The 22,527-nt window shown below is 44.3% G+C and overlaps 1 protein-coding gene across 3 annotated transcripts in view; it reads right to left on the minus strand.

The window, feature by feature from the left end:
- Positions 1 to 22,527, minus strand: part of LOC130281628 (stress-induced-phosphoprotein 1-like) — a 111,037-nt gene that overhangs the window by 25,606 nt on the left and 62,904 nt on the right. For 2 of the 3 annotated variants that reach the window (XR_008846061.1, XM_056529052.1), the window contains exons 4-7: positions 21,304 to 21,360; positions 14,803 to 14,928; positions 11,709 to 11,754; positions 2,568 to 2,658 (exon numbers count right to left, since the gene is read on the minus strand). Coding sequence is in view for 2 of the 3 variants with exons in the window: in XM_056529052.1 (XP_056385027.1) it covers positions 2,568 to 2,658; positions 11,709 to 11,754; positions 14,803 to 14,928; positions 21,304 to 21,360 (320 nt within the window). In the remaining variant the exon portion in view is untranslated. The remainder of the gene's footprint in view (positions 1 to 2,567; positions 2,659 to 11,708; positions 11,755 to 14,802; positions 14,929 to 21,303; positions 21,361 to 22,527) is intronic. The other variant, XM_056529053.1, reaches the window with a different exon arrangement.

Below are 22,527 nucleotides of genomic sequence, written 5' to 3' on the forward strand. Positions count from 1 at the left end.
GTGGAAGCTGAAGCAACACTTCAGGAGTGCCCAATCACCACGGAGGTGGGTCCGTGACTGGCTGAGCAGGGCCGTTCTTAGGACCATGTGGTGCCCCCAGGAAGTAGCAGGGATGAGCAGAGACCGGTCGCTACAGGGGATCAAGGTATATGAGTAAAGCTTCTTTTTTATGTCACTCTGAACCACACAATATTTTTTATGCTTAGACAACTCCTTTACGGTCCCTTCACATGTACAGTATCCTGCGCAGATTGGATGCGCAGGATTTTCTGCTGCAGATTTCAATGTAATATGAATGTCTGGAAACAGCTTCGAATCCTGCGCATCAAATATGAGCATCAAATCTGCGCAAAATACTGTACGTGTGAATAGACCCTTAGTGTATATTCACACGTACAGTAACCTGCACAGATTTGATGCGAAGGATTTAAAGCTGAAGATTTAAAGCAGCGTTCAATTCTTTAGTGTTCATTTAAAGGAGTAGTCCAGTATTGAAAACGTATCCCTTAACCGAAGGATAGGGGATAAGTTTCAGATTGCGTGGGGTCCGACTGCTGGGACCACAACACAACCCAACCCAACCCAACCCAACCCAACCCAACCCAACACCCCCCCGCGCGCGATCTCCCGTACAAGGCCACGGCAGTTAACGGAAAGGGGGCGTGTCAACCACTGCATGAAGCGGCAGCTGACACGCCCCCTCAGTACAACTCTATGGGAGAGTCGGAGTGCTACCTTTGGCAATCTCTGGCTCTGCCATAGCGCTGTATTGAGGTGGCGTGTTGGGCGCAGCTTCGTGCAAGCGTCGACACGCGCTATCTGGCCGGAGAGCTGGGCCCATACGGGAGATTGTGGGGGTCTAAAACTTATCCTCTATCCTTAGGATAGGGGATACGTTTTCCAATACTGGACTACTCCCTTAAACTCTGCACATTCAAATCCGCACAACAAATATGCACAGGATACTGTACGAGTGAATAGGCCCTAAAGGCGTTGTCTAAGCAGTGTTTAGCTCAGAGGCATAAAAAAGAAGCTATACTCATCTACCCTGATCCCCTGTAGTGACCGGTCTCTGTTAGTCCCGGCTACTTCATGGTAACATCACGTCATCTTGTCATACGCTTCACACTAAAATTTAATTAAAATTCAATTGTTCGGATTGAACATGTCCAATTCATTTGTTCTTCGGGGAACATAAGCTACAAGCAGAGGAGTCTGGCAGCAGCTTTCTCCCCTTTCCCTTTTTAAAATACATGAACGCTCTGCCAAGAAGAGGATGCACGTGTATGTGGAAGCAGAAGTGGTCAGCCAAGCATTATCTTGAGTGTATGGCCGGCTTTATCCTACAATATATACCGTATTTTTCGCCCTATAGGACGCACCGGCGTATAAGACGCACCCAATTTATAGGTCTAAAAAAATAAAGATTTTGAACCCAATAGTGGTCTTCAACCTGCGGACCTCCAGATGTTGCAAAACTACAACTCCCAGCATGCCCGGACAGCCGTTGGCTGTCCGGGCATGCTGGGAGTTGTAGTTTTGCAACATCTGGAGGTCCGCAGATTGAAGACCACTGCATAGGAGGTAATACTCATGTGTCCCCGACGCTCCGGACCCGTCACCGCTGCCCTGGATGTCGCTCCATCACTGTCGCCATGTCGCCGTCGCTCCGGAACGTCTCTGCTGCCGGCCGGGTATCCTCGCTCTCCGTCGCCGCCATCACGTCGTTACGCACGAGGAAGGAGAGCGCCGGCCATACAGGGAATCCCTGAACGGAGAAGACACCGAGGAGGCAGGTAAGGTCCCTCCCGGTGTCCTGTAAGCACTAACCCGGTTATTCAGTCGGGCTGTCCGGGACCGCCACGGTGGAATCGCGGCGATCCTGAACAGCCCGACTGAACAGCCGGGTTAGTGTCACTTTCCCTTCAGACGCGGCGGTCAGCTTTGATCGCCGCGTCTGAAGGGTTAATACAGGGCATCACCGCGATCGGCGATGTCCTGTATTAGCCGCGGGTCCCGGCCGTTGATGGCCGCAGGGACCGCCGCGATAGGGGTGTATTCGCTGTATAAGACGCACCGACTTCCCCCCCCCCCCCCCAGTTTTGGGGAAGAAAAAGTGCGTCTTATACGGCAAAAAATACGGTATATATATATATACTTTTTTTTTTTTTTTTTTTTAAACAATTGTTTATTTTTGCTTTTTATATTTCAACATATGTTACAAACATGGAGTGGAGAGATGGAAAATAAAATAAGGATTACAATATATATATTTTATATACAGTATACACCCAATTGCATGCGCTGTGTAATAATTCTCCAGATGTACGGGTCACATTTCTACGCTAAGACTCGGGTGACGTCAGTGTATTCCCCACATAACAGCGGTTATGTACAGAGATAAATAACATTATTATCGTGCAGAACAAATATCTGCCTAAAATTCAAGGTATCAGAACACAAATCAATTTACAGCACAGTGTGGATGATGGGAGAGATCTAAATCCTTCGGCAGCCGCCATCTGACAGCCCCCGAGTGCACACAGCAGCGACGGCTCAGCATTTACCTGTAATCTTCAGGATCTAATCTGATAGCTTCACTAAACAGTTCAATTGCTTTGGTGTAGTTTCCGTCTTTCACTGAATTAATGCCTTCTTCTGGAAGAACAGAGAATGTTAAGTGATAAAAAAGAGAAGGCATGCAGGAATTCATGTGTATGTAATGGCAGGAATGCTCTCTGCCCACACAGACGCTGAGTGCATAGACAATAGTAAACTACATTGAACAAAATAACTATTAAAATAAAAAGGTTGGTTTTATCCTTGTTTTTCTTCTTATTTTCGCAAAATGTAGAAAACAGATGTTTTATCTATTCCCTGAACTATGAATGAGCAGCTTCATCAACAAGACGAACAGTCTATAATGGGAACAGCGCCCCCATGTGCTCCCTGGCCTAAACAATCACAGTGCCCACATTACAGTGCCAACCATAATGTCCCAATGACAGATCCACCACAGGACCCTATTACAGAGGAGGAATGAAACAGGTCTCCCTACTGCTTAACTAGCACATGACGGGAACACAACTATAGAGCCACCATATTCCAGGAACACCACTATAGAGCTGCCATATGACAGGGACACCACTATAGAGCTGCCATGACAGGAACACCACTATAGAGCCGCCATATTCCAGGAACACCACTATAGAGCCGCCATATTCCAGGAACACCACTATAGAGCTGTCATATGACAGGGACACCACTATAGAGCTGCCATATGACAGGGACACCACTATAGAGCCACCATATGACAGGAACACCACTATAGAGCCACCATATTCCAGGAACACCACTATAGAGCCACCATATGACAGGAACACCACTATAGAGCCACCATATTCCAGGAACACCACTATAGACTGCCATATGACAGGGACACCACTATAGAGCTGCCATATGACAGGGACACCACTATAGAGCTGCCATATGACAGGAACACCACTATAGAGCCACCATATTCCAGGAACACCACTATAGAGCCACCATATGACAGGAACACCACTATAGAGCTGCCATATGACAGGGACACCACTATAGAGCTGCCATATGACAGGAACACCACTATAGACCGCCATATCACAGGAACACCACTATAGACCGCCATATTCCAGGAACACCACTATAGACCGCCATATCACAGGAACACCACTATAGAGCCACCATATGACAGGGACACCACTATAGAGCCACCATATTCCAGGAACACCACTATAGAGCCGCCATATTCCAGGAACACCACTATAGAGCTGCCATATGACAGGAACACCACTATAGAGCTGCCATATGACAGGAAAACCACTATAGAGCCACCATATTCCAGGAACACCACTATAGAGCCGCCATATTACAGGAACACCACTATAGAGCCACCATATGACAGGAACACCACTATAGAGCCGCCATATGACAGGAACACCACTATAGAGCCACCATATAACAAGGACACCACTATAGACCGCCATATGACAGGAACACCACTATGGAGCCGCCATATGACAGGAACACCACTATGGAGCTGCTATATGACAGGAACACCACTATAGACCACCATATAACAGGGACACCATTATAAGGCCAGCATATAACAAGGACACCACTACAAAGCCAGCATATAACATGAACACCATTATAGGGCCAGCATTTAACAAGGAACCCACTATAGAGCCGCCATATGAAAGGGACCCTACTATAGAGCAAGCATATAACAGGGACCCCACTATAGAGCCACCATATCACAGGGATACCACTATAGAGCCACCATAAAACCAGGAAATCACTATAAAGCAACCACATGACAGGGACACCACTATAAAGCCAGCATAGAATAGGGGCCGCACTATAGAGCCAGCATATCACAGGGATACTACTATAGAGCCACCATAAAACCAGGACATCAATATGGAGCTGCCATATGAAAGGGACACCACTATAGAGCCACCAAATGAGAGGGTCACCACCACAGAGCTACCATAAAACCAGGATACCACTATAGAGCCACCACATGATAGGGACACCACTATATAGCCACCACATGACAGGGTGACCACTATAGAGCCATAATATAAAAGGGATACCACTATAGAGCCACCACATGATAGGGACACCACTATATAGCCACCACATGACAGGGACACCACTATAGAGCCATAATATAAAAGGGACACCACTATAGAGCAAGCATATAATAGGGAAACCAGTATAGAGACACCACATGACGGACACGACTACAGAGCCAGCATATAACAGGGGCACCACTATAGAGCCGCCATGTAACTGGGACACCACAACAGTACCAGGATAAAATAGCCCCCCACAGCAGAGCCAACACATGACAGGGCCCTCACTATACAGGGTGGGCCATTTATATAGATACACCTTAATAAAATGGGAATGGTTGGTGATATTTCAAAATGGGTGGTGACCATGGCGGCCCTTTTGAAGTCGGCCATTTTGAATTCAACTTTTGTTTTTTCAATAGGAAGAGGGTCATGTGACACATCAAACTTATTGGGAATTTCACAAGAAAAACAACGATGTGCTTGGTTTTAACGTAACTTTATTCTTTCATGAGTTATTTACAAGTTTCTGACCACTTATAAAATGTGTTCAATGTGCTGCCCATTGTGTTGGATTGTCAATGCAACCCTCTTCTCCCACTCTTCACACACTGATAGCAACACAAAACAAAAAAAATTGGAACAGGACCCTCAGTTTACGCAGAAGATTTTGTTCAGTGATGAGGCAAACTTTTATGTGAATGGTGAAGTTAACAAACAAAACCACCGCTATTGGTCTGACACTAACCCACATTGGATAGATCCCTCCAAGACTGTTGGAACACAAAAATTGATGGTATGGTGTGGCCTATGGGGTACAAAGATAGTGGAGCCATTCTTCATCAATGGAAACCTCAAGGCCACTGGATATGTGAAATTGCTACATGATGATGTGTTTCCCTCTTTATGCACTGAAGCTGGAATGTTCCCTGAGTTTTTCCAGCAAGATGGTGACCACCACATTATGGGTGTCAGGTCCGAGCATTCCTAGATGAACAGTTTCCTGGAAAGTGGATTGGTCGTCGTGGGCCAGTTGAATGGCCCCAAAGGTCTCCCAATCTGACCCCCTTAGACTATTATCTTTGGGGTCATCTGAAGGCAATTGTCTATGCTGTGAAGATACGAGATGTGCAGCACCTGAAACTACGGATACTGGAAGCCTGTGCTAGCATTTCTCCTGCGGTGTATATAGTAGTATATAGCAGTGTATACGGATACTGGAAGCCTGTGCTAGCATTTCTCTTGCGGTGTTGCTATCAGTGTGTGAAGAGTGGGAGAAGAGGGTTGCATTGACAATCCAACACAATGGGCAGCACATTGAACACATTTTATAAGTGGTCAGAAACTTGTAAATAACTCGTGAAAGAATAAAGTTATGTTAAAACTAAGAACATCATTGTTTTCCTTGTGAAATTCCCAATAAGCTTGATGTGTCACATGACCCTCTTCCTATTGAAAAAACATAAGCTGGATTCAAAATGGCCGCCATGGTCACCACCCATTTTGAAAAGTTTCCCCCCTCACATATACTAATGTGCCACAAACAGGAAGTTATTATCACCAACCATTCCCATTTTATTAAGGTGTATTCATATAAATGGCCACCCTGTAGATCCAGCATATAACAAAGCTCCCCACAGGAGCGCCCGCATTTCACAGGGTCCCTATTACAAAGCCAGTGTGTTTAAGTAATAAAAAAAAATACTGAAGGGAAAAAAGCGGCTTATTGAGTCGTGCACCATGTTGCATAACATTTAGTCATTTTTAGTAATTTCTCTGTACTACCTTGCAACACATTTTACATGAATTGTGTAAAAGAAAAAAAATACTCAGAATTACAGTAGCTGTGAGATGAGGTTTAATATGATAAGTACATTTTCTTCTTTTTACCATAATTTCCCCCAAACCAAATTGCTCAATTTGTTGTACCTTGCAACACTCCTTTTATGTGAATTATTCAGGGATTCTATTATAAATTTAGATTACAGAACAGAGATTTGCGCTCGCACATACTGGGGACATGAGACGACTGCTATTTTGTTAGGTGATGAGTCGCAGAGCGAGGCGTCAGGACACCGTGTATACATCGGGGAGCGGAGCCGAAACAGATGTCATAGCGTGGAACCTAAAATACACACAGTGCTGAAATCATTTACTGTAAAAAGACGCATTAGTGCGGCGCATGTATCCACGTTCTAACACGGTCAGGGAGGTGTGAACATGATCCAGAGAAGTCATCGCACATCCGCAATTACAGCAGATTGAGCAGAAACTTGTGAAGTTCTTCAGATGTCAGAGAGAAAAATGTAAACAATCAGGGACATAATGGATTACCTTCCGACATTACCGGTCTTCACTCTTTAAGGGTTTATCCAGGAGTACAAAAACCTAGCTCCTTTCTTCCAAGACCAGCACCACACCTGTCCTCAGGTTGTGTGTGGTATTACAACTCTGCTCTATTCACTTCAATGGAACGGAGTTGCAATACCACACACAACCCGAGTGTGGTGCTGTTCATGGAAGAAATCGGTTATGATCTTCTAAACCTGGATGCCCCATTTAAAAGGGTTTCTTTAATCAGAAAAAGGGGTTAAAGGGGTACTCCCATGGAAAACCTTTTTTTTTTTTTTTTATCAACCGGTGCTAGAAGGTTAAACAGATTTGTAAATCACTTCTATTAAAAAATCTTAATCCTTCCAGTACTTTTTAGCATATGTTTGCTATGGGAATTTTCTCCTGCTCTGGACAGTTCCTAAAATGGACAGCAGAGGTCAGCAGAGAGCATTGTGGTCATGACATCAGAGGAAATACATTTTTTGGGGGGGTTTCTCTTTAGTATACAGCCCCTAAAAAGTAATGGAAGGATTAAGATTTTTTAATAGAAGTGATTTACAAATCTGTTTAACTTTCTGGCACCAGTTTATTAAAAATAAAAAAATTTAAAAAAAAGGTTTCCACGAGAGTACCTCTTTAATAGCAACTGCTATCCATGGGAGGAGTCTGGTATTACAGCTCAGCATCATTTACTTAGGTTAGACGTTGTCATTTTGCATCATGAATTTCCTGTATTAAGCAGCTGTAATACAAGCGATTGTCTGACACACTATATAAAGTGTTATTAATAAACAACCTCAGGAGCCCCCTCCATTCATGTCACGCCCCCTCCCATAGACATGAATGGAGGGGGCGTGGCATGACATCACGTCCCCAGTCCCGGAAACCCGGAGGTTTCCGAAACTGGAGACCAGCACCCGCATAGTATGCAGGTGCTGCAGGGAGATCGTGGGGAGTCCCAGCAGCGGCCCCCCTGCGATCAGACATCTTATCCCGTATCCTTTGGATAGGGGATAAAATGTTTTTGCCCGGAATACCCCTTTAATTACATCTCATAAAGTGGTGGTATTTCCTTAGGATAGGCTATCATTTTGTGATTGGTGAGAGGGCGACCTCAGGAATCCCCAACTGATCCTAAGGGTAGGTTCACATGGCGGAATTTCCGTGAGGAATTCTGCTGAAGAATTCCACTGTAATTTACTGAACATTCATTTTAACAGGATTTTTCTGTCCCTTTTACACCCTTTTAGCAGATCAGTCTTATATTTTCCCGAATTCCATGGTGGAATTCCATTGTAGTCAATGGGGCTTGAATTTTAGAGGAATTCTGTGTTCTGGGAACACTGAAATTCTGCCAAAATTCTGCAACTCCATTCAGCAAGCTTTGCAGAACGGAATTTTTGTGGAATTGCAGAAATTCCACCATGTGAACATACCCTTCGAATGAAGGTGCTGCAGCAGTTTTTGATTTCACAGCACCACTTTTTTCTACCCAGAGAACTGCGGCCAGTTCCGGTTGTGCTGAAAATTTTCTGCACAACGGGTGCCCATGCTGGGAGTTGTAGTTTTCTGGAGGCACATTGGTCAGAAAACACTCTTACTGTCTACTCAAAGTGGTATTACGTCCTTGTGTTTCATGTGTTAATTTACTGGACTTAAGAATTCCAATAGATGTACGGTTAGTGTGGAGGGAGATTTTTTTTTTTGCCTGAAAGTGAACCCGTAAGATTCCACAAAAAATAAAATAAAAATAGTAATATGTTACTCAGTACCTAATCCTGACCATGTACATCTATGATGCATCTATCACCTATATTTACTGTAAAAACCCCTCTTTTCATTAGCTCACAGTGTTAGAAATCCTCTCAGGGGAAGGGGGCGTGTCCCTCTCTTGGGATGCTGGAAGGTGATTGATGTGTGATGGAAGGGGGCGTGTCCCTCCCTTGTGGTGGTGGGAGGTGATTGGTGTGTGGTGGAATGTGTCATGTCCCTCCCTGGGTGTTGATTGGTGTGTCTGCTCGTGCAGCCTTGTCCATGACTCATGGAGAAGCCTGATGCTGCTGGTTAGGACTGGTTTATGTCCCAGTATGTTTGGGTACCCCTAGTGGTGGGATTTTGACGAGCCGTTTTCTTTATAATTTTTTTTTATTTTTTTTTAACAACCATATTACAAAAGGACTTTCATTTTCATCAGTAACAACATATAACATATTTTGGTAACTGACAGTGCCCATTTAAAAGGGATATACCCTTCTGGATATTCAGCTGTATTGCATCCTCCCAAACCAGTGTGAATCTAGCCTAAAAGGCCTTAGGTATTGAAATGTATTCCTAGAAACAACTATGTTAGGAGTTATCCCAAGATTTGGGCTTATCATTTACATGCCACAGGCTAGGTGATAAGTATCTGATCGGTGGGGGTCTAACCGCTGGGGACGGGGTCCCTTATCCCTTGTGTGAATGTTGCCGCAGTGTAAATGCTGGATCACTGCTCCATTCACTCTATATGAGACCCAGTCCAAAACTCGGCTGTCTTCAGAAGTCCCACAGCAAGTGAGTAAAGTGGTGCGCTTTCTGTCCATTTACATGACTGATAACGGACCTTTGTGGTTAGGCCCTATCCTAGGAATATGTGATAACCTTAAATCGTTGGATAACCCCTTTAAAAGTAACATTCCAGGCAAAACTGATACATCATATCCTGCCTAGTGCAAGGCCAGAGGGATCGGAGTATGACACGAGGATGCAAAGTTAGAGGTCATGCTCCGCCCCCTTAAGGCCTGTACTGGCCACCACATGGCGTATGAGGTCTGCCAGGAGTGTTCCTTTAATTTCTTGCCTACCCATTTCTATAGTTCCTTCTTACCTACAGTGAAGCTGTTCTCCGATGTATCGCTTGGTGCCTTCATTAATTCAGCCCATTAACAGCTCTGGGATTTCAGGTAATTTGTAAGGTAGTGAAGTTAATGTGCGGAGCCGGCCCTCATGTTAAACTATCCACACAGCACAAATATGCTGACAAATCATTGATCACAGCAAAGGGCTCGCCTTCCCTTCCCGGGCCATGAACAATGCCTGCGCTCTGTGTTCACAATGCAATCTCTCTTACTGCAAGGTTTACCAACAGGTGGCCATAGGAAACTACTGCTCCCCGTATATCTTTTCTCTACTTTAGACAATCCCTACTTGTTAGAAGGTTTCTTCACAAAAACGTGATCCCAAATAGATGAGATTAACATAAATCACAAGTAAACTTTAGGAAAACATGGCATTAGGTGTTCAGTTTTCCTGCAGCACTCCCACAGTGCAAATTAGGTATTACACAGTGTCCATGCAAAACAATAGGTAACAACCACGAGATAAGGATCCTGAACAGAGGAAACCCCTTCTATTAGCTGTGAATTCCTGAGAAATGCAGGTAAAAATAGGTTTTCTAAACTGGACAACCCCTTTAGAGAGATTCTCAATAAGTTTTCACAGATGATCTGTCCTATCTTTCCAACTGTTGGTGGTCCCGAGCTTGGACCTCCGATGATTACACATTCAAAAGTAAAGGGAATCAATGTAAAACCTCAGATAAGGGTTTTTAAAATATCTCATCACAGAGCCACCATAGTGATCAGCTGATCATCACGGAGCCACCATAGTGATCACCTGATCATCACAGAGCCAACATAGTGATCAGCTGATCACAGAGCCAACATAGTGATCAGCTGATCATCACAGTCACCATAGTGATCAGCTGATCATCACAGAGCCACCATAGCGATCAGCTGATCATCACAGAGCCACCATAGCGATCAGCTGATCATCACAGAGCCACCATAGCGATCAGCTGATCATCAAAGTCACCACAGTGATCAGCTGATCATCACAGTCACCATAGTGATCAGCTGATCATCAGTCACCATAGTGATCAGCTGATCATCACAGAGCCACCATAGTGATCAGCTGATCATCACAGAGCCACCATAGTGATCAGCTGATCATCACAGAGCCACCATAGTGATCAGCTGATCATCACAGAGCCACCATAGTGATCAGCTGATCATCACAGAGCCACCATAGTGATCAGCTGATCATCACAGAGCCACCACAGTGATCAGCTGATCATCACAGTCACCATAGTGATCAGCTGATCATCACAGAGCAACCATAGTGATCGGCTGATCATAACAGAGCCACCACACAATGATAAGCTGATCACTGTGGTAATGGATCCTTATGCCGGCAGTCAGATCAGATATTTAGGCCCTATCCTGGGAATAAGAGATAACCTTAAATGGTTGGATAACCCTTGTAAAAGGCTAGGTTCACACTGGTTTAGGAGGATGCCATACAGCAGAATACACAATGACCAGACAGCCTTTGGCTGTCCTGTCATGCTGGGAGTTGTAGTTATTCAACACCTGGAGGTACAATGGTTGGGAAACATTGGTCTATGGTGTCCATATGCCCTAATAGAACATATAAACAGGACTACAATTATAGGATGAAACCCTTAGGTGCACTGCTAGACACATCAGGGCAGAAGCCTTTAAAAAACTAGAAAAAAACATAGTGGCTGCTCAGCTTGATTCTGCCATTCCTGACCATAACTTGTGTGTATAACATGTAAATTGCAAGATCTTTTAATTAATATGAATAAGAAAAAAATAAATAAGAATCCCTTGTGTGTTATGAAACGTAAATAAACAAAAATCATATAAATCTACAGCACAAAACGTGTGGTTCAGCTCAAATGAACCAACTTACCAGCAAGATCTTGGGCTTTTTGGATCAAGGAGTTAGTGCAGTCATCCTGCAAAGGAAAGAACACCATCACTGTATGTAGGTTACATGGGACCTGTCTGATCTTTCCTTCTACTCTTGAAACTTTGCACCCCTCTACTGTGGACAGCATGTAAAGTGCCCATCATTTAGAAAAACTATTGACATGTCAAACGTTTTGAGTGCTGAGACCCCCACGATCTTTAGAATGAGCTGGAGAAGAGCAAGCTGGGGTGCTTCCCTCCCCGGCTTGCAGCCATCTCCATTGAGCATCACTAGACAGCCCCATTATAAGTCTTATGAGCTTCAAGACAAAGATTGACGAGGGCCAGGGAGTATTGTGTGCTGCCGCATGCATATCCCCACTTGTTTTCCTGATCGGTGGGGTCTGACACCCCCCACAGATCACAACTTTTGACTTGTCAAATTTTTTTCTTCTTCAAGTGACAGTGCCAATTTAAAAGACTTATCCCAATATTAAAATATGTCATCTTTCCACAGGAAAGATACGTTTCTAATTGTTAGGGGTCTGGGACCCAAACTAATCACATGAACGGAGGTCAACTGACACCCGATAGAATGGACAGCACCGCATATGCTCGGATGACTGCAGCAGGTCTCGGGAGTGAGAACCGATGCAGCTTTCGACATGTCAAATAACTAACTCTTAGTAACTCTTATATGGATATCTGTTTATGTAACTCCTAATAAACTCAATGCAAAAACAGGCCATATGGTTATTCTCTGCTTCCCAACTACTTCCGGTAGCCACAGAAAGACTAGAAAGGGTCATAGGATCTTCAATTTTGATAAACATAGAATGTGCCGGCAGATAAGAACTATTTGGCCCATCTAGTCCTATAGTCCTTGACCCTATTTTATATGTAGGATAGCCTTATGCCTATCCCTATCTATTATGAAGGAGTAGGTCCCAGAGATAAGATCCCTACAATCTATCAATCCGATGGTACACGCATTTCCTGCAGATATGCCATAAGTGGCCAATGCCCCTTTAAAGTATCCCTGTCACTTGCAAAAACTTTTCACCCATCACAGAGACATGTCAAGTTTTGATCAGTCGAGGTCTGGGTGTTCAGACCCCTACAAATCACTAGAACGAGCCAGGAGAAAGCTGTGCGTCTAATCACTTTGCTCCCAGTCTCAAAGCAATCTGCATGTAGGAAACTGGCTTCATAGACTTACAATGGAGACTGCAAATGGACAGGGAGTGAAGTGCACAGCCACATGCTTCTCGCAGCTCATTCTAATGATCGATGAGAATCTAAACACCCAGCCCCCGACCGATCAAAATTTTGAACACATCTCAAAAACAGTTTCTGTAAATGACAAAGATGCTTTAAAGGGAACCAATCATCAGATTTTACCCTATATAACGCTTGGCAAATCGTTATATAGGGTAAAATCTTTATTTTCACCATTCCCTGGGGATGCTGCATCCCCCAGGGATGGGGAAGATATGAAGTTATAAACTAGTCACCGCCGCCGTAAGTAGTCACCTGGGCGGGGAGCTCTTCTCATCTACTCCCGTTCTTCGGCCGGGAGCGACGCCCCCTCCGCTTGATTGACAGGCAGCGTCATCGCTCTGCTCCGTCTGTTCAGTAAGCGGAACAATGACGCGGCCCATCAATCAAGCGGAGGGGGCGTCGCTCCCGGCCGAAGAACGGGAGTAGATGAGAAGAGCTCCCCGCCCAGGTGACTACTTACAGCGGCGGCGGTGACTAGTTTATAACTTCATATCTTCACCATCCCTAGAGGCAGGAGCGTCCCCCGGGGATGGTGAGGACAACAATTTTACCCTATATAACGCTTTGCCAAGCATTATACAGGGTAAAATCTGATGATTGGTTCCCTTTAAGGAAATGACACAAGTAGCTGAAATGATGTCTTGTAGTCCTCCAGGTTCTCCTCACAATGTACCAGGCCTGCTCTGGTCATCCCCCCAACCTCCCCTTACTGTCATATTGGGACCAAAAAACAAACAAAAAAATAAACTAAAGAGCCCCAAAAGTACCAGGAGCTAGGAGGAATAGGGCTGGGCGGTATGGCCAAATATGTGTATCGTGTATGTGTATTTTTGTAACTTATGGTGGTTCCACGGTATATAACGGTATTCCCCCACCCAAAATTAATTATCAGCCCAGCGCTGCGCTGTCCCCATTAGGGTACTGGTCACGTCACCCACAAGCGCTGTTCTCCTCGTCCTCCTGTTTGTTGTGGCCGCCGGCGCGGACACTCTATACTGTGCGGTATCCCTATGCCCGGGCTGCAAAATGTAAACAAAATAAACTAACGCATTTTCAGACGTCGGCCTTACGCTGGGGACGGGAATGTCGGACAGCCGTCAGCCTATCACCGGCCGCAGCGATGTTCCGCCTCGGCCGGTGATAGGCTGAGCCCACTGTCATGTAAGAAGCCGGCTGTCCGACGTTCCCGTTCCCTGGGAAGCAAGTCCGGACCGACGGGGAAGGGGAGTTAAAGTTTATTTTGTTTACCTTTTGCAGCCCGGGCATAGGGATACAGTATAGAGAAGTGGTTTACAATCTGCGGACCTCCAGATGTTGCAAAACTACAACTCCCAGCATGCCCGGACAGCCAACGGCTGTCCGGGCATGCTGGGAGTTGTAGTTTTGCAACATCTGGAGGTTGAAGACCACTGGTATAGTGTCAGCGCTGCGGCCGCAGCATTCAGGAAGACCAGGAGGGCAGTGCTTGTGGGTGACATATGTGAGTAGCAGCACTGGGCTTATAATTAATTGGGGGGGGGGGGGAAGCAGAACAGCGCTCGCGGGCCACATATGATCAGTTCACCGATGGGGACAGCGCAGCGCTGGGCTGATAATTCATTCATTCCCAAGGGGGAGGGGCCAAACCAGTATTTCGGTATGAAGAAAAATTCATATCGTGCAGCACAAAAAATTCGGTATTCGGTATGAACCGGTATACCGCCCAGTCCTAAGGAGGAATAAAATAAACTCCAGAATATCACCACTAGCCGCTGCACTTCTAGCTCTACGTAGTTTTCCAGCCGCGCTGAATGCCGGCCCAGCCTCAGCAGTACCTCTTGGACCTTCTCTTCGTTCTCTTTGTTTGCGCTGTGCTTCTTGTCAAGTTTATTCCTGCTCTTTGGTCTAATGTGACTGGCAGCGTTGGCAACAAACGCACTGTTTACATCCCACTCCGGCTCCTGCCAAAAAGAAGAAGGAAAAAAAAAAAGAAAACGAATGTGATCTATTATTGTCCTAATATTCCCACGTAAACCTCCTTTTTGCAGGCGAGCGGGATCCTGTCAGTCGGGCTGCCAGGTTTGTACCACGCCTTGTTTCCACGTAACGAGGAGAAGAGGGATGAATGTGGCAATACGGAGAATAAATAGGCTGCATGTTTGGCCCTGTAGAAAAGGCTGAAGAGCCGAGTCACTCACCGACAAAGGGGTCATTATAACCGCTGATATATTCACTAGTAAAAATGTGTAAAGCAGGCCCTGTGAGAGACATATATAGAGAGGGGCAGCTCGTACAGATCATCTGTTTAGAAGTAACGTTTCGCTTAGATTAAAAAAAAGTTATCCCCTATCTACAGGATCGGTGGGGGTCCCAGGGATCGGACAGAAAAGAGGTCAAATGTCACCTAAATGAATGCACCAGCAAGTCACCATTCCATTAAGAGAGAGCATGGAGCAGTGGCTGAGCATGCACACTGCCACTCCATTCACTTGACGGAGTGGATAGGATTTCGTAGGAGCAGGAATTCCGGCGCTGATCAAGGCAAGGAGTCACGGAGGTAGTAGTACCAACCATATGGTCTACTAAAGGGGTACTCCCGTGGAAAACTTTTTTTTTAGATATATTTTTTTAAATCAACTGGTCCCAGAAAGTTAAAAAGATTTGTATTCGTGTACAGTGATCCCTCAACTTACAATGGCCACAACATACAATAGTTTCAACATACAATGGTCTATTCTGGACCATTGTAAGTTGAAACCAGACTCAACATACAATACTACAGACAGTCCAGATCTGTGAAACCTGTCAATGGCTGGAAGAACCGACCAATCAGAATGGACATTCACTGGTAAAACCCCTGTATTACTGAAGTGTATGCACTGACTGGTGTCTGGTAGCGCCCCCTACAGGGAGGTATTACATGTTCTGTACTCTTTACCTGGACACAAGGTGAGGGCGACTCCATGTAACTTTTTTGGGACACTGTGTACTGTACAAGACCCCCGAAGAAGATCCTGTCCTCTACATAGACCAGTGTTTTTCCCAAGCAGGGTACCCCCAGCTGTTGCAAAACTACAACTCCTAGCATGCCCGGACAGCCTAAGGCTGTCCGGGCCATGCTGGGAGTTGTAGTTTTGCAACAGCTGGAGGCTCCCTGCTTGGGAAACACTGACATAGACAGTGATTACAGCTTCCAGCAGCTCTTTCTTACTTTTATATGGAAGGATTTGCTTTATCTATATTAGTTATCTACTTATTTTTTACTTTTTTATACTTTTTGGGGCTTCAGAACCAATTACCAGGTTTCCATAGAGTTCTGGTCTCAACATACAATGGTTTCAACATACAATGGCCGTCCTGGAACCAATTAATTTTGTAACTTGAGGGACCACTGTATAAGCATAGGAACTGTCCTGCGAAATTTGACAAGGTGTGGGGTGTGTGGTGTTCCTCTGTCGACACATTGTTCTCGACTAATGACTTCCGTTCCTCCAGAGATGCTTTACTGTCCCGGACGCTGACTTGAGTGTCTTGTGTGTGACTGGGTAACGCTTGCCTATGTCTATTAAGACAGTGTTGGTTGCATAACTGTATCGTTTGTTTGATTGTTGCTTCTTTCCCTCTCTTCCCTTGGCCTCCTTTTCTTTTGTTCTGTTGTCCTGCGTTCTGCCCCCCCCCCCCCCCTCCTTTTTGGTTCCCCCTTGGTTTCTCTCTTTGTGTTTCTTTTTTCTTCCCACACTCTTGCTTTCTTCTTCTACTCTTTTTCCCCTGATTCGGGTCGTTCTACTGTGATATAAGTGTTATGGCCTTGTACTTATAGGCCCTATGGGGGAGATTTATCAAAACTTGTGCAGAGTCAAAGTTGCCCAGTTGCCCCTAGCAACCAATCAGCTCGCTTCTTACATTCCTAACCAGGCCTGTGAAAAATGAAAGTAGTAAGCTGATTGGTTGCTATGGGCAACTGCACCACTATTCCTCTGCACAGGTTTCGATAAATCTCCCCCTATGTTTCTGAAATAATGTGCCCCGATATTGCATGTTCCTCCACTGAGCTGATATTATTACGTACTCTTGACGTCATTGTATTCTATTCTCCCCTGCGAGGGATTTTGTCGCTTAGAGTTTTGGCTTGTGCGGAGCCTTCGTTATGGTTACTCTGTTTTTTTTTTTTTTTTTACTTTTTTCCCCTTGTTCAATAAATCGAATAAAAAAATAAAAAATAAAAGATTTGTAAATCCCTTCTATTAAAAAAATCTTAATCCTTCCAGTACTTTTTAGGGGCTGTATACTAAAGAGAAATCCAAAAAAGAAATGCATTTCCTCTGATGTCATGACCACAGTGCTCTCTGCTGACCTCTGCTGTCCATTTTAGGAACTGTCCAGAGCAGCATATGTTTGCTATGGGGATTTTTTTCCTGCTCCGGACAGTTCATGAAATGGACAGCAGAGGTCAGCAGAGAGCACTGTGGTCATGATGTCAGAGGAAATGTATTTATTTTTTTGATTTCTCTTTAGTATACAGCCCCTAAAAAGTACTGGAAGGATTAAGATTTTTTTTAATAGAAGTTATTTACAAATCTGTCTAACTTTCTGGCACCAGTTGATTAAAAAAAAAAAAAAAAAAAAAAAAGTTTTCCACGGGAGTACCCCTTTAACAATACAACGCGTTTCGCTGTGCATGCGCAGCGAAACGCGTTGTATTGTTGTTAATAAACCGTATGGTTGGTACTACTACCTCAATGACTCCTTGCCTTGATCAGCGCCGGAATTCCTGCTCCTACGAAGTCCTATCCACTCTGTCAATCAGAGTTCCAGGAAGGCTGCAGACGGGCACGTTTGATCCACATGCGATTACCATTGTTGTCCGTACACAGCTTCTTGTGGTAAGCGGTGATTTACCCTCCCCAGTATCCCTGTTACAAGCGATACTCCACAAGGAGCGCCTTTTGTTTTTCTCTACTCCATTCACTTGGACAATGGCGCTCTATCATTGGTGGTCCCAGCGGTCGGACCCCCAACGATGAACTAGTCATCCCCAATCCAGTAAATAGGGAATAACTTTTACTCTCAGTTTAACTCTTTAAATGAGTACTGTGGTGAATGACAACTTATTCTCTATCTAAAGGATAGGTGCTAAGTGTCTGATCACGGAGGGTCCGACCACTGGGACCTACCCCAGTGTGTCTACCCCAGCACGAAGTGGCGACCGGAATGCCCCTTCCATGCATCTCTATGGGAGAGCCAGAGATACAAGAACAGTGCAGGAGATCGCAGCGGGGCCCACTGTCGGACCTCCCGTGATCAAACACTTATCCCCTATCCTTTGGATAGGGGATAAGTTGTCATGCACCACAATACTCCTTTAAATGGGAAGATCCACATTCACAACCATTTTTAATTTTTTTTTGCATTGTTCCAATTCATCCAAAATGACAAAAATTAAGGAAGTTTTCTCCTTTGACCTAGTAAATAAGAACAAGCAGAAAGATGAAAGAGAGTAGTCAAACAGAATCAACAACATACTAATATTCCAAATAAAATAAAAAAATTTAATTAAAAAAAACAGATGGGCACTACCCATTCATTTAGTTCCCACGCTACTCCGTTACGTGGTACTCAAGGCAAAGAGCTATCAGATGAACAGTCCAAACACATACCGAGAAGAAGGAATACTTTAAGGCACTGCTGTCTGCGTCTGTGACCACGTGTATTCAATAAACCCGGTGTATACTACAGCCAGTGGTGAGTGCCAAAGCTATTCCTTTCTCTGAATATGTAATTCAGACTACATAGTGTTTGTTTGTAGTCTGTTACCATGGAAACATAGGGGTCTGCAAACAAGGAGCTGCAGGCGCAAAACAATATAAGAGACTATTTGCAAAGTTGCGCCATTTGAGAGGTGTTGCAATAGTACAAAATGTCATTGCAAAGGTGGTGACTAAAGTGTTACTGCCACTTAAAAAAAAAACATTTTTCTGACGTATAAAACTTCCGCTTACTGTAAGAATTTTTTACTTACAATGGAGCCCGTCAGCGAGCTGAGGAGTGAAGTACACAGCTGCGCACTTCTCCTGGCTATATCTAGTAACCGGTTGGGGTCTCAGCACCACATCCCCAGCTAATCAAAAAACTGAAAGGGGTCCAACAATCTTGAGATCTGTACCAAGTCTTCCATCAGAACACAGCAGTGGTCACAACCGCCAGACATAGTCCAGCACTGTACTCTGCTATTTACTCCTGACACCCTTTCACTAAATCCTTGGGGTCCAGTAATCATACATCAATCCAGTCTTTCCTAACCGGTGTGCCTCCAGCTGTTGCATAACTACATTGTTGGTTGGGGAAACACTGCATTAACTCCTGCTAATGGGATTATACTTATAACAGGTACACGCCAGAAATTGGAGCCTAATGCAGTTTCCCTTTCTATCATATAGTGGAGGCAACTTATTCTTACATGCGAAGACAACTTCAGCTAGTTCCCTCAAGATCTCACAATGTTTTGCAACACCACATCCATTATAACAGATGACATATAAAGCCACCCTTGGGTATTGGCCATAGAGCACTTGAGAGGTGAATCATAATTATACCAATTAACAGAACTACTCGTGTGAGCAGGCGCCATCAGGACTGTCAAGAAATACAGACATCAGAGTCATATCAAAGGGACAACATGGGACAACTCGATGGCCCAGATAGATCAGTCTGTCTAATGCAAAACTGTCAAAGCTAAAGCAACCAATCACAGCTCACTTTACCAGAGCTTGTTAAGATATGAAAAGTGAGCTGGGATTTTATACTCCAGAGCTGCACTCACTATTCTGCTGGTGAGGTCACTGTGTACATACATTACATTACTTATCCTGTACTGATCCTGAGTTATATCCTGTATTATACTCCAGAGCTGTACTCACTATTCTGCTGGTGAGGTCACTGTGTACATACATTACATTACTTATCCTGTACTGATCCCGAGTTATATCCTGTATTATACTCCAGAGCTGTACTCACTATTCTGCTGGTGGAGTCACTGTGTACATACATTACATTACTTATCCTGAGTTATATCCTGTATTATACCCCAGAGCTGTACTCACTATTCTGCTGGTGAGGTCACTGTGTACATACATTACATTACTTATCCTGTACTGATCCTGAGTTATATCCTGTATTATACTCCAGAGCTGTACTCACTATTCTGCTGGTGAGGTCACTGTGTACATACATTACATTACTTATCCTGTACTGATCCCGAGTTATATCCTGTATTATACTCCAGAGCTGTACTCACTATTCTGCTGGTGGAGTCACTGTGTACATACATTACATTACTTATCCTGAGTTATATCCTGTATTATACCCCAGAGCTGTACTCACTATTCTGCTGGTGAGGTCACTGTGTACATACATTACATTACTTATCCTGTACTGATCCTGAGTTATATCTTGTATTATACTCCAGAGCTGTACTCACTATTCTGCTGGTGAGGTCATTGTGCACATACATTATATTACTTATCCTGTACTGATCCTGAGTTATATCCTGAATTATACTCCAGAGCTGCACTCACTATTCTGCTGGTGAGGTCACTGTGTACATACAATACATTACTTATCCTGTACTGATCCTGAGCTATATCCTGTATTATACTCCAGAGCTGTACTCACTATTCTGCTGGTGCGGTCACTGTTACATTACTTATCCTGTACTGATCCTGAGTTATATCCAGAGCTGTACTCACTAATCTGATGGTGGGGTCATTGTGTACATACATTACATTACTAATCCTGTACTGATCCTGAGTTATATCCTATATTATACTTCAGTGCTGCACTCACTATTCTGCTGGAGGAGCAAGCTGAACTAGAAAACAGACTATAACTCAATAAAGATATAAATTATTGGGGTTATCCAAGAATAGAAAAACAGAGCTATTTTTTTCATGTGGTATTACAACTTGGCTCCAGTCACTTCAATGGAAATGGACTGCAATACCACACGCAACCTGAGGACAGATGTGGTGTTTTTTTTTTTTTTTTTTTTTTTTAAGAGATCAGCTCTGTTTTTCTAATACTGGAAAACCCCTTTGATTTAACATGCAAACTCTAAAATGTTGGCTAAAGGTGAACAAACAGTTAAAATAGAGCAAGAACAAAGGGAAACCCTAGAAAAACTAAAGCAAGCCCACCAGCCCAGATATTACAGGGGGCTAACATGGCCAAGAAAGGAGAAGTTCACCAGGGTGCGCCATTCTATAAATAAGTTGTCCAGATGGTATTTGGGGTCATACGGGTCTTTTGCACGTAACTACCCTAACTGGTCATCTGAATACCTGCTCATTTTCTTCAAGATGTTTCTTCTTCTCTAGTTTTTTCCGCTCCCGCTGTCTCTGTGGAACAAAAAGGACATTAGTATTAAAGGGTCTCCTACCCCTAATATGAATTATACATTTAACGTCATTAAGACGCCCTCGTCTATGAAGAATCTTATTTGGTGGTCACCCCCCCTGTTGGGGTAAAACCAGGTGACATCCAAGTCCACCATTACAGACCCCATCTAATAATGGAGTAGGAGACCTACCCCTGTATAGATAGGCAGATCAGTGTTTCCCAGCAAGGGTGCCTCCAGCAGTAGCAAAACTACAATTCACTCATAGCTTGCCCGGACAGCGTTCAGCTGTCTGGGCATGCAAGGAGTTAAAGTTTTGCTGGAGGCACCCTGGTTGGGTAACACTGAGGTAGATAGATCATATTTATGGCCCCCTGTCCCAGAGAATGTCCATCTTGGTGTCTGAGGCAATAAGGAAAGCCTAGAAGACCATATCTGAAAGCACAGACTTCTATATGGTGCCACCCAGCTTTCCCAGTCTCCCAAAGCCCCAGCAGCGATAGGCTGGTCATCCTCCCTGCACTCCTCACTTCAGCAGCGCCACCATTCCCTCTTCATGCCCCCGCACTGATATCTTCTCTCCCACTTTACTTTTCTTTCTGCCCACAATAAATCTTCTCTCTCCCAAATCTCCCTGGCAACCAGATCGCGTCTTTCATTTCTGAAAAGGAATCGGAAAAATGAAAGCAGCGATCTGATTGGTTGCTATGGGCAACTCAGCAACTTTTCCTCTGGACAGGTTATGATAAGTTTCCCCCCATACTGTATATACACACAAGTTAGATAGATGGATATAGATAAAGGGGGAGATTTATCATTGCTTTTAGAGCATTCTTTTTGTCTATGTTTTGACGCAGTTCAGGTGCAAGCAGCATATTTAGTGACTTTTATGCGTCTTTTGATATCGACAGTTTCACTCTTTTTGCCTTCCCGCAGAACTTTTTCTTTTTGACAATGCGGTGGTCACGTATTTATCATTTGCGGCTTTTGTCAAAAAGTCGCTATTTTGTTCACAAAGGTACTTTTTTAGGCGCAAAGCTACATCACCTACCAGTAGGCGTGAGAATCACTTCTACCTTCCGCAATTCAACCTTTAACCTCTTGTGGACAACAGCGTCCCCCTCCCCTTCTATGACACATGATCAGGAGCTGAGCGTGGGTCATAGCT

This window comes from Hyla sarda, chromosome 7 (genome assembly GCF_029499605.1).
Source record: "Hyla sarda isolate aHylSar1 chromosome 7, aHylSar1.hap1, whole genome shotgun sequence".
NCBI lineage: Eukaryota > Metazoa > Chordata > Amphibia > Anura > Hylidae > Hyla > Hyla sarda.